At 41.7% G+C, this 13,767-nt stretch overlaps 1 protein-coding gene across 2 annotated transcripts in view; it reads right to left on the reverse strand.

Moving 5' to 3' along the window:
* The window catches only part of ROR1 (receptor tyrosine kinase like orphan receptor 1), a 268,064-nt gene that overhangs the window by 32,705 nt on the left and 221,592 nt on the right, over window positions 1-13,767 (reverse strand). For both annotated transcript variants that reach the window (XM_043520888.1, XM_037907262.2), the window contains exons 7-8: window positions 12,844-13,089; window positions 4,127-4,338 (exon numbers count right to left, since the gene is read on the reverse strand). In XM_043520888.1, the coding sequence (XP_043376823.1) occupies window positions 4,127-4,338; window positions 12,844-13,089 (458 nt within the window). The remainder of the gene's footprint in view (window positions 1-4,126; window positions 4,339-12,843; window positions 13,090-13,767) is intronic.

Raw genomic sequence — 13,767 nt, forward strand, 5'->3', positions numbered from 1 at the left:
CTTAATTTTAATCACATGACTAGTCCCATTGATTTCAGCTGGGCTACACACATGCTTAAGTTCAGCTTTGAGAGACCGGGTCATATAATGTTAGGTGCAAATTTATGTTTTAACCCTGACTTAGGACTCCGTTAAGTTTCATCCTAGAGTTAGTTATTAACTCCTTGGGGTACAAAAGAGATTAGTTCTCTGTATACTTGAGGGAGTGTACAAGCCCTCCCCTACCCCCAAATCAAGAAAGTAGAATCAGCTGGAAAAACATCAGACTTTGGTCAAAGGAGAATAGAAACGAGGGCCAAATCTTTTTCAGACTTGGTTGCCTAATTTAGGCAGCATATTTAGACACTTAAATAAGAGACCTTATTTTCAGAAGTTAACATCAGCGGGTGCTCAGCACCTCTGAAAATCAGGTCACTTACTGAGATGCCTAAATTATGGACTTGGTAGCCTAAAGGTAGGCACCTGAGTTTGGAATCCACATTCAGTAAAACAGCGTAGTCAGAAACATTAGCATTTGCTTTCCTGGAATATTGTCAGTGCAGTTTTGCATGAGTAATATGGAAGAATTGACATTAAAAATCATTTTAAAGTTGCGCACTCAGAGTAAACAAATTCTAGTTGTACTGACCACTTACAAATTGTAGATAAATATTTCATAAGTAAAAAAATAAAATCATAAAGACATTTAAACAAGCAGCTAGTAGACTGTATGGTGATGGCAGGAAATTAGCTGTATTGTTGAAGAACAGATGGTTTATATTATATAAATCCTTTAGGCTAAAACTTGTTTAGGTCTGGCATATTGTAAATTATATTTTAGTAATGAAAGTGAAATGACCTCTGTCTGACCTCAGACAGGGTTTGTCTGTTTGAACCAACATAGTGGAAAACTATGAAAGAAAATGAAGTCATAAAGTTTTGGCAGGAAGGGCTCATTTCAAGTTAAGCGGTTATAAATCTGCTTAGTTTTTGTTTGACAAGTATTTGTCATACAGTGGTGTACAAAATGTAAAGAAGTGTAAAATACATACGAGGCATCACGCCAAAGTAAACCAAGTACAAAGGAAAAATAGAAAGAATGAAGCCCACCGCTTCTATCTCTTTATCAGTTGCTTCCATTAGTTGAATGACAAGATGGACTCAGTTTATTATATTCTCTAAGGCAATTAAGTACCTTAAAACTGAAACAGGCTTTTGGTTTAAATGTTAACATTTTTATTTGGAAGAGTAAACACACATCCACCTCAGTATGAGCTAGAACGTTTTTAACCAATGTTGACATTGGTATTGGATACAATATTTTAAAATAGAATTCTACTTCCTTTCTTTTTTAAAATTTTGTTTGAAAGGCAGCCAAAACAGTTGTGTCAGTGGGACAGCCAGCCACTCTCCCAACAGGAAAATATACAATTGTCATAAATGAAATCAGGTGTTTTCTGCAGCATATCATTTTAAACATGAAAAGGAAACACTGTGGTCTATATTTCCAGACATTTATGGGCAAGACACTTTGCCCACGCTCTGTGCATAAAGTATTAATATGTTGGTGGTCAAGAGTAAAACCTGAACCCCACAAAGTCAATGGCAAAACTCCCATTTCCAGCATTTCCTCACAAGTATCTAATACAGGGAAAGGAATAATATTCAAAATTTGGATCCAGTGAAGGGGAGGTTTGGACATGGGGTTTGGTTTACGCACATCTTTAATCTAATGTGTATTGCACACGAGATTTATATTGTGATTTTCTATGGGTATTAACAGATAGTCCCTCAGTTTCATCATTCTGCCCCTTAAAGTAGAAGTCGGTACTTTGAAAAACAAAAACTAACCCCCTGCGCTGTGTGTTTATTGGACTCAGTTAATTTGTAAGGTAAAGTACAATAGATCAAATTCTGGCTGATTTAGCAATTATGTAACACACCAGCAAGAGACTGCATGTATGGTTTATAAATTGTGTAGAATAGTGCATCCCGAAAACAAACATTCCCCAAATGGTCTAATACCTGGTTAGAATGGACTGCTTTCCAGCAGCTATAATAACCAGTTAAAAACAAACAGAAATCTCATGAAGAAGGTTTCTTCTAGACTTTCCAGCTAATGTTTGCAGATTCTAGAGTTTAAAGACTAAGACTCGGTGAATATTAGAACGTTTGAGTGCTTTGCTGTAATGAAACCTCTGAACCTCTTACTGTTCCCTGTCCCTGGTCCAAATCTTGAAGAGGAGGACCTGGCATAGTTTTTTGACCCATGAATGATAAAATGATGGTATAAAGATTCACATGGAATCCCAGGTAAGGAGGATTAAATAAAATATGAACCAAAACCAGTTGTTCGCAATACATGTGTAACCATGCAGGTCAGCCATGGCATGCCATCTTCTCTGCCTTCTTCAGTTATGTATTTTCACTAATGAGTGACCCAAATGAAAATCCTGGATTCAAACACTTCTGAAACCTGGGGAAGTTCAGAACCAGATGCTTACTGGTTTGGGCCCCAACTCTGTATTTTCACTATCCTTTTGTTTTCTTATAACCCATCTTTCTTCTTGAATCCACAAATCTATTTTTCTAAATAAGGTTTCACGGTTAAATTTTTCTAAGTAAGGTTCACATAATGAAATTATAACAAGACTTCACAATACAAAACGAATGACTTGAACTGACAAAGTCAGCACTCTGTTCTCTCTACACAGTGGATGCTGTGGGATTACCTTTATTGTTAACTTAATGATGAAATATAAACTTCAATCTAAACTTTCTGCAGAGTTGGCTTACTCCTAGGATTTGCCCTGCAAGGTCCTTTTATATCTGTCTCTTCCCACAGTTGCTTCTGCCCATGAGAGAGAGAAAAACTATCCCTGGTCAGACCTCCAACATGAGTCAGTAGAATAGCTCTGCCTCCCTCTCTCTGAGAGGTCCTAAAGCCTAACTCCCTGTCACATGAGCATATTGCAAATTCAAAGCACAATGGATTATTTAAACAATTTTGCCTGAACCCTCTGCTGACTAATTCTTCATAATCTAAGACTATGAACCTGATACGCAAGAGCAAGCAGTAGGCACATCTCATGATTGCTATATCACACCTAAAACAGATCTCTACTTACAAACATATTCACATATGGAGAGCACGGGTCCTGAAACGTAAGCGTAACCTCCTTTTCTTAGGCTGAGCGACTAAAACTGCCGTCATTCTGAAAGAATATCTTTGGCGTGTACAGCAATATTTATAGAAGGAAGGTTATGCACAGTTTGCATTGCTCTTAATGCCTGAATTTGGATTCATTTTGCTATTTTCTAACTAAAATAACAACCTGCCAACAGGTATGTCTAGACAGTTTGATGTAAATAATTCTACACAGTTTTCTAATGCATTATTTTTAGATACTCCGGATATTCTCCTGCTTGGATGTGGCAGAGGCTCACGTCCAGCCATGCAGGTGGCTTCTCTGGACATTTCCAGCACCTGCTCTGTTAATAAACAATGAGGTCATCGCTAATAATTTTTGCAGTGTCTTAACTGCTTGGTGAGGCTTTTTTTTTTTAATTGGAAAAAAGTGCTTCATGAATTTGGAGTTTCAATAAAGAGGAACAATATTAAGAGTCAGTGAAGAGAGGCCCTATGTTTCAATAAGGCAGGCTGTAAATATGAATAGGTTTTGGTGCTTCATTTTGCAAATATCTCTAAAGAATGTGTAAACTTGAACATACAAGGAGGAGATCATTTTAAAGTGATTTCAGCTGAATAACAGGTGAGGCAAGGATACAAATTATCCGTTAAAAAGTGCCTTCTGAAACAGCCAATCAAATGAAAGAATGCATCTTCCTCCCCGCTTACTTACTAACTAGAACAAGGCCTCCATGCCACTTCACAAGCAGTTGCTTACTTCATTAAAGTTTCTTTTCATCCAAAGATATATAGACCGTTAGCTTTATGCTGCACAGTACGACATATAGTACGCTGATGACAACAGAAGCTGTTCAAAAAGTGCAGCCAACGACACTGACAGAGACTGTGTGATGGAAATCAATTGGGTAATGTTCCAATTCTGGATTGAGCAAAGCATGCTAATTCCATGATCTTAGAAAAAGCAATTTACAAGGCAGAAATCAGGTGCACGATTACCTTTGGTTTGTATGCATTTAGCATTGACATCTCTACATTTTGCCCTCTGACGTGTTTGGGCTGTCTTTGTACTGGAGGGGAGGAAGACTTCTGGTTGTTGCGGCAGACGCAGATGAAGAAGAACAACAAGGCTATAGCCAGGGGAATAGTAACACTAGGCACCAATATATATAGGATTTCCATTTTATTCTTCTCCTTGGAATCTTTGGTATCTGGATCAGAAAAGAAAAAGAAGGTGAAAATAATGAACACACATGATGCACAAAATATCTCATGCAAAATAGTAAACTCCTGTACGTGCTGGAAATGCTTGAGAATGATAAAACAAATGGTGGATATTATTATTATGATATATAGTGACTCCTACACCAAAAACATTTTAATAGGAGGAACACTTACTGCTGGCGTTGTATTGCTATATTAACATAATTACTTTATTTGTTACTCAACAGTTATATATCAGCAGGGTGACTTAGTTATAGGGCCAAGGAGACATTCTTCTCTGGGTATCACTTCGAACCTGGTCCTGGTCATAAAATGGCTACAAGTCATTATCATCTTAACCACTTGGTGTGAAATGTGTTGATAGTATGGCTTTAGTTCCTAGTGGACCGAGGCCTATGGCAAAAGTAACTTCAGAATGAACACATTAATTGGCAGCCTCAGTAGCTAACAGAGTATCAAGTCCAGATTTTATTTATTATGTATTTCAGTAGTGCCTAGAGGCCCCAACTGAGATCAGGGCCCCATTGTGCTAGGCACTGCACCAACACTTAAGAGACAGCCCCTGCCCTGAAAAGCTTATAACCTAAACAGACAAGCCAAATGCTTCTGGACTGAAAGCTGGATTGCCACTCTCCCACCAGAGTTTTGTCATCAGGGTCACTAGGCCCTCTTCTCTATCTGTTTTCAGAAGGGATAGGAAGTGGGTAGTAAATAGAAGCATAGGGAGAGCAAGTCACTTGCCCAAGATCATAATGACCCGTGCCTGCCGATACGGGGTGGGTGGGGGGGGGGGAATGAGTGAGAGCCGCTGGCTTCAGCAATATTACTGAGCATGCTCAGACCATGTGAGCATGCTCAGTAAGAGCCAAACAGCAAATCTTGGGGTGGGGTGGGGGCACATGACCATGCCTCTCCCACACGTCGCCTCTGAATACAGCAAGTCAGTGGAGGGCTGGGAACAGACCCCCCACATCTCCTGAGTCCCAGTGAAGTGCCCTTTCCAGTGGACTATGCTGCCTTTCATGGTCCCAGCATGGAGACAACTACCATGGAGGCATGCAGTGGTCTCCAAAGTAGTCAATCTGACACTTTGCAAGAGCATGCCAAAAAGAGCTTAGAGTGGGATTATATATAATGAATTAATATAGTAGCTACAGGGTACAAAGTGAACTTTGGAGAATATCTTTGAAATCCCCAGCAAATAATTATTCACATTATTAGTGTCAGATTTCATGTATCTCCAATAGGACATGACACTTGCTGGAGGCCATATAGTGTATTTCTCTGGTGAAGACTTGACAGTTGTTGAGTTAAAATGAGATGAGGTAGGCCAAGAAAGTCCTTTTTCCTTCCAAACAGGATGTGGTTGCCCTGTGACAGTAGTCATTAACAAGGCTCATTTAGCGCTAAATGCAAAGCTAATTATTTTTATAATGCATGTTTTGGCAGAGAAAGTTGCAGCTTATAACTGACTTAGTAACAAAGGGGTCTCTTCTCCTCTCAGTGCACAAGGGACTTATGCAAGCAGCTCCTCTTCAATGCTAACATAAGCTACACATATAAATCCTGTATGCATCCCACAGGATGGCCAGGTGCCTAGGAATCCATATCCTTTACACACAAGTCAAATTTGGCTGAGACATTTTGATTCCACTGCAGATATGTAAATAAATTCAGACAAGCCCAACAGTCTGTTAATGTTTAAGCCAAACCAAGTCAATGGGAAAAATTCCCACAGTTTTTAAAGAAAACCTGTAGTGAATAGTTATAAGGCTGTAGAGAACTAAATGGACATTGGCTGGGCTCATATACTGAGGTGGCCAAATAATTTGCAGACAGCTATTCATTAGATCGCTTTCATATCTCTTTCTAGTTCCCTCTGGAGGATTCTGACTTTAAATTTACATTACCTCCCCAAAAGCATGCCACAGACTCTCTATGCATGTCTATTTAGCTATGGACCCGCTCTTTCCTACTCCAAATGTTTCTGGATATTAGTCTATCTATACCTTTGAGAGTGCTGGCTCTGCACTGCTTTCCAAGTTGCTGGTTCTGCACTGCTCTGCTTCCTCTAAAATCATTCCATGCCACCCACTTCAGCGTTCAATCTCTCTCTTCTTTCCTTCATGCAAGCCACTGTTTCCCTACCTCCCAGCACTGACAACTCCACTCATTTGACTCCCCTTACTTGGTTTCCCTGCTCACAGAAAATTGTGCTTCTGCTGCCCACACTTCACTTTTGGATTGCTAGCTGTTCTGCCCTATTGCTAGCTGCTATCTATTCCCTTGCAGCGAGGTTTGATTGAAGAGTCACTACTAGTCCCTCTGATCCGGCTTTTTGCAGAAGAGATGGAAAGGGGGTGCTTTCTATAGATAATGTTTTTGTGTGTACATGCGTGTATGAGTGTCCCTCCCATTAAAAAACACTCTGGGCAGGGGCAAATCCCCCAGTCCATTTGGGGATAGTGGAGGAATTTGCCATCTGGAAGAGCTGCCTCAGAAAGAGCAGGATAGAACGTAAGTGCCTGTAAGGGCCTGCTGCCAAAAGTGTTATGCTGCCATGTTGCTGGAGCCCAGTCCAATTCAAGCTCTACCAAAGGAGGCTGAGTGAGAGCAGGACCATTATGACAAGACACCTGGAAACATCAGCCAGTTTAGTAGGAAGAGAATGTCCAAAGTACTAAGTCAAAGAAACCACAGGTGCTGTGGCAACGAAGGAGAAGGGACAGATCTCCAGCACAAGAAGCAGCTGATAGATCACCAAGGATAAGAAAAGAAGTGAGACCTTTGAAATTGTCAAACAGCTTTTTGCCAGGAGTGCCATTTCAGATTTTGGTAGGTGGGGGCAACTTTAACAGTGATTCCTGGGGCTACTTAGGCACTTGAAAACTCTAGTTTTTTGGCAGATAACTTAGCAATTAGCTGACAGGAGCCCTGTATCTAATTCCTTTATACAAGAAAGAAAAGTAAATAAATATTAGACCCACTCAGCTCTAATAAGAACATGTTCTGACATCTTGTGGCAAGTCATTTAAGGGACACTGGTTAAGTTTAAAATGTTAACGTATATTTTTACTTTATTACTAACTCTGTGGAGAGAGAGACCGGCGTCAGGATTCCTAGGTTCTATCCTAGCTCTGGGAAGAGAGCGGGGTCTAGTGGGAAACAGCAGGGAGCAGGTACATCTGGGTTTTATATAAGAACATCAGAATGGCCATACTGGGTAAGACCAATGGTCCATCTAGCCCAGTATCCTGTCTTCCAACAGTGGCCAATGGCAGGTGCCCCAGGGGGAATGAACAGAACAGGTAATCATTAAGTTGCCCTGTTGCCCACTACCAGCTTCTGGCAAACAGAGGCGAGGGACATGCAGAACATGGTGTTGGATCCCTGCCCACCCTGGCTAATAGCCACTGCTGGACCTATCCTCCATGAACATATCTAGTTCTTATTGGAACCCTGTTATAGTTATAGCCTTTACAACATCCCCTGGCAAAGAGTTCCACATGTTGACTGTGAAGAAATAATTTTTCTTGTTTGTTTTAAATCTGCTGCCTATTAATTTCACTTGGTGACCCCTAGTTCTTGTGTTATGTGAAGGAGCAAATAACATTTCCTTATTCAATTTTTCCACACCATTCATGATTTTATAGACCTCTATCCTATTGCCCCTTAGTCATCTCTTTTCCAAGCTGAAAAGTCCCAGTCTTTTTAATCTCTCCTCATACAGAAGGTGTTCTATACCCCAAACATTTCTGTTGCCCTTCTCTGTACCTTTTCATAATCCAATATATCATTTTTGAGATGGGATGAGCAAATTTGAATGCACTGTCCAATATGTTGGCATATCGTGGATTTCTATAGAGGCCATATGATTTTTTTTCTTATTATCTATCGCTTTCCTAATGGTTCCCAACATTCCGTTAGCTTTTTTAATTGCCACTGCACATTGAGCAGATGTTTTCAGAGAACTATCCCCAATGCCTCCAAGATCTCTTTATCGACGGGTTCAGCTAATTTAGACCCCATCATTTTGTACGTATAGTTGGGATTATATTTTGCCAAGTGCATTACTTTGCATTTATCAACATTTAATTTCTTCTGCCATTGTGTTGCCCACTCACCCAGTTTTGTGAGATCCCTTTGTAACTCTTTGCAGTCTGCTTTGGACTTAACTATCTTGAGTAATTTTGTATCCTCTGCAAATTTTACCACCTCACTGCGTACGCCTTTTTTCCAGATCATTTATGAGTATGTTGAATAGGACCTTGTCTCCGTTGCCACTTTATAGCGCTGAAAACTTTCTCGCTCAGGGGTGTGAAAAAACACCCCCCTGAGCGCTGTAAGTTTCAGTGCTGTAAAGTGGCAGTGTAGACAGTGCGCCAGTGCTGGTAGCTATTCCCCTCGTGGAGGTGTTTTTTTATAGCTCTGGGAGAGGTCTCTGTGTAGTGCCGCGATTACACAGCGTTGCTAGTGAAGACCTGCCCTTAGACTGGTCCCAGTACAGACTCCTGAGGGACACCACTATTTTCCTCTCTCCATTCTCACCTTCTAGACCTATCCTTTGTTTCCTATTTCTTAACTGAAGTGCTTTACAGTGCTTTCAGGATCATCTAATGATCCTTAATTTACTTTAATGATAAGCCTTTTGTTATCTTAATCGCCCTGCCTCTGTTTATAAACAAACTCCCTGCTGCAAAGGCTGTACTTCTCCCAGCTTCCGAACTCATTACATATCATACTCAAGCTGTTGCAGTTAAGAGCTCTGTCGGGGGTAGGGTGAGTAGACCTCCCCTCTGAAACTCGGGGGGAGGGGAGCGAGAGCCCTCCCCTGCTCCCCCTAAATGGTGCCCCTGCTTTTTGCAGCAAAAATTGTGATAATTTTCACCTGTGTTCTCCCTTCTTCCTCACTTTGCTTCGCAGGAAAAAAACAAAAACAAAACTATTCTATTTTGGAAGCCTCCCTAGTCTAACATGTTCTTAGTGCCATACTGAAGGCCATCATCTTTCTTGGGGAGTTCTGGTGTGTCCTACTGTCTTTTAAATCAGTGTTTTTTTAGGGCAACTGCAGTGGATTTTATTGGCTCAAATGCAGATCATACACATTTTGTCAGCGTGTAAGTCTCTTGACCTGTAGGCCCCAGCATTTTCTGAGAGGACTAATTCAGTGGGGTCAAAAGGCTGAGGCAGGGTAGCATGTAGTATTTTGTGGAAGGGCTGGGAGGGAGTGTTCTACTGTTGACACTGGACCAGCTGAGTGTGTCTGTGTTTTCAAAGCTGGATTTGTGCAAGTGCTGAGAGGGCCATACAGATGCCTATTACAAATCTAATTAAATGCCCACTTGAGCTGAAATTTGGGATCCGTTCAGATCATGAGGGTGGCAAAGTTCAAATGGATTCAGATTTAACTTTGCACAGCTCTTCTTCCCATATTTGCCGTCTTATCCCATCTTATGCCCTCTCCCCTTCCTTACGCTGCCATTGTATCCTCTCTCCTAATTGCTCCTTTCAGATCAGATTGTGGCATCTTGGCACTGGCCGAGGGCCACAGCACCACAGCAATGGGTGAAGAGAGGAGACTGAGGCACAGTCCTTCCTCCAGTGCACAGTTCCCCATGCATCTGGCTGGCTCTATGGACTGGTGAGGAGTGGCTTGATCCACAGCCTCATCCCTTCCTTTGGGACTGACTTCCATCCCCAGGACTGCTAGAAGGGAGCAGTCCCTGTGCTCCCACCTAGTACAAGGACTGCAACTGTCCCTGGCTCTGCTTCCCCTCACAACTGCATTAAGGAAGTCTCTACACCACACTTTGCCTCATGTGTCCTTTCATGCTACTCCACACTGGTGCCTATACACCCTGCCCTTCCCCCCGCACTCCTCTGGCGAGGCTTCCTACACTTGTCTCTCCACAGCCTCGCACTTGGATTATTGTCCCTCGCTACAGATTTGTCTGCAAAAGACATCACAGGCTTTATCAACTACTGCATATGTGACAGCTGAAGCGGCCCGGTCACAACGGGTCACAGACCTGGGAAATAAAATGGCTAAAAAGCCAGCAAGGTTGCTAAAGGGGCACCTGTTTTTAGTACTGCTGAGGGGGAAACCGCCTCAGGGTGGCTGCTTTCACCAATTACCCACCTCTCCTGAGGTAGAGCAACCCACTGGAGCTGCTGCAGGAAGCAGGCAGAGCTCTCCTCCTTCCCCTTAGAAGCCCAAGCTGTTCTCACAGGAGGGGAGGAGGGAGCAGAAAGAGCCCAGCAGCTCAGGGTAGCTCCGCTCCCTCCTCCCTCCCCTTCCCTCCTGTGAGTGAACAAGGGGATAGCTCCTCTCCTTCTCCCCGTTTTCAGTACCCAACCTGGGAAGGGGGAGAGGGAACTCTTGCAGCCCCTCCCCATCCTGGGAAAGAGGGGGTTAAAAGCCCCAGGAGCTGAAGGAGGAGTGGAGGTGAGGTGTGTGTGGGGCAGTGGGACAGAGCAGATGTGGGTGCAAAACTGATGGGGGGAAGGATTGATTTGGAGTTGGAGGTCGTTAATTGTTGTGCAGATGTCACGGTGATGACAGACCCCCCCAACACCACCACCACTTTTTTCAGACCATTTTAAGCCCCGGTTACAACCAACATGAGGCAAACACGCAGAGACATAGGCACCAGTTCATCTCCTGCAGTGTCCCAATCAAGTGGAATTACCATTCCTATTAAGCAGCAATCACTACCATGAAGCCTCATTAGGCTTAAATTGGTTCCCTGGGAGACATCCCAATTAAGTTAGTTTCCCAATTAAGAAGGTCCCAATTAGGTAGAGTGTAAGATATTTTTTAAAATGTGCCTGAATTGGCTTTTTCAGTAAGTACAAAAAGAGCTGAGTAGTAATACTTCTTACCTACCCAGCTCTTTACATTTTCAAAATGCAGAACAGCACCTAACGATTGCACCATTAACTAAACAACCAGCCACCTCATAGAATTCTGTTTATTTATATTTTAAATAGGGACCCCATCTCTGGATCTAGACACCCTAATATTATTAATCATGCAGTAAATACAATTAAACCTTAGCAGCATTAAAATCTTTCTACAGGAATTTTGTGGGCAGGCCAGCCAGACTCCTACCCCTTCATCATCTAGGAAGCACAACCTCAGCCTTCTCCTTAGACTCTATCAACCAGATTTCTTTTATAGTGTACCCTAGAAGTCACCAAATTTGGGCTATTTCAGACTGGAAGGGAGCAAGTTCCAGACTCTTGCAACCCTCACAGAGAACAGCCTGCCAGCCACCATATGAATTTAACACAGGGCATTACAACTATTAAGAGAGACAGTTTTGACTATGTAATGTATATGTTCCCTTTTTAACAAAAAATCTCAAGTACGAACCTGAGCCAAAGCCCACTGGAATCACTGGAAACCTTTCCACTTACTTAAATGGGCTTTGAATCAGACCCAGAATGCACAAGATCCATAAGAGAGTCTGATTTAAAAAATGTTCGTAACCTAAATCAAAATTAATTTTAACTCAAGATTGGCTACTGAACGTGAAAAAGCACCTTACTTCCAAGGAGAAAGTGATCATTATTGCCATCACTTGTGTGCAACATAATCATTTGCATGAAACCTTTTACCACAAATTACCAGAACAAGAGTCTGTGTCATAAGGCTCATTGCTAGGTGCATTTTCCAACATGTACCCGCAAGTAGCAGTGTTTTCTTCTTTACAGAACATCTGTATTATTAGTTTTAATGAAGACTTAATAAAATGGGAACTATTAGTCAGATCTTCCTTCCACTCCCTCCAAATATCAGGAGTTCAGAAAAAATGAGACCTGGATCTCAGCTAACTCTGAGTTTGTAAAACCCAAATCCAGGTGCTGAAGTTTTGCAAAATCAATACCAAAACCCAGCTGACAAGTGTTTTGCAAAACCATCTCCCCCCATTTTTTTTTAAACGAAGGCTGAACTGTATTAAGCTAGACTTGCATTTATTAAAATGATTAAGAATAAATCAAAGGGAAACAATTTTATAATGCATTTAGGATCAGTGCCCACAAAGCCAATTCTACTGCACTAAGAAGTGATATTAATTTTAATGATAACTTTGAAAATGTAGAACACATGACATGCTAGAAACACTTGTGCTTCAACATATCATTGAGGAGGTTTAATCTTTACAACCTTTCCTACTAAAATATTTTCATGCTGTTGCTCCAGTTGCTTACCAGATGCACAGGTAAGAACTGTAAGATTTCCCTTGTTAGGGAATTTCCTGTTTCAGATGCTGTCGCTTTAGGTAAAAACACTATATGTAGTCTTCTTTACCAGAGCTCCCTTTCCAGACACAACAAAGGCGTTCTGTGCACAGCTACACGGAACGTATGTGATGGAGCACAACTGTACGGATCAGACAAATATTACACTTTTTCCTTCAATAAAAGTAATTCCAATGTTTTCCCTTTAAAAAACAATTAGAAATAAAATGGGACAGTGCAGTATTTACCACATGCTGGGATGTCACAAAGCTCAGACTTAAAATTTTCATCTAAGGTAAAGCACCATGGGGCTTCCTTCTGAATCCCTGGATTTCGGCAATACGAATGGCCCCCGTTTAACTCTGGATATCTGATGGCGGTGAAGGTATGTGTGTGCGGATACTGAGAATTCCATGGCTGACACTGACGGCCAGACTTTGTTACGCTGACGGTCCCACGGTAATCTACTCCAGTACTGTTGTAACATTTGTGATCTGAAAAACATTAAAGCAATAGGTTTCAGAGTAGCAGCCGTGTTAGTCTGTATCCGCAAAAAGAAAAGGAGGACTTGTAGCACCTTAGAGACTAACAAATTTATTTGAGCATAAGCTTTCGTGAGCTACAGCAATAGATGATCGCGGCGAGTCAGAATGCTACCATACATACTGACCACTAGTTGATCTAGGAGTGCATAATTAACCTCCCAGAGACTAAGCACAATTCTGCTGGCCTGGGGCCTGGAAACCCAATTCAAGAGGTAAGGGGTCCCAATTTGTTGCGGCTGTAACACTGGGCCTGCCTTGCATTCACATTCCTGGGAGGATTTAAAGCCTATGCTTCAGTAATGAAAACAGCTTATTCTGAGTATTTTTAATATAAAATACAGAAGAAGAGTCAAAACTACAGTGGGAACCTGAATCACATCCATTGTTTTGAAATAAAGGTAGAAAATATGTGGGACACAATAAATAAATAAATATTTCCTATTTTGGACATATAAACATTTGATGTTGCAGTAACTCAGTGATCAAGATTGTGCTCCTGTGAATGCCTGTAGTTATGCCTTAGAATAACATCTTAGGCAAGTACAGTCATGGGCCTGATCCTGTGAGCCTTACTCATGTTGAGTAGTCCTTAATCACACCAGCAGTTCCATTAGCATACATAGAACT

Source organism: Chelonia mydas, chromosome 8 (assembly GCF_015237465.2).
Source record: "Chelonia mydas isolate rCheMyd1 chromosome 8, rCheMyd1.pri.v2, whole genome shotgun sequence".
In the NCBI taxonomy this organism is placed as follows: domain Eukaryota; kingdom Metazoa; phylum Chordata; order Testudines; family Cheloniidae; genus Chelonia; species Chelonia mydas.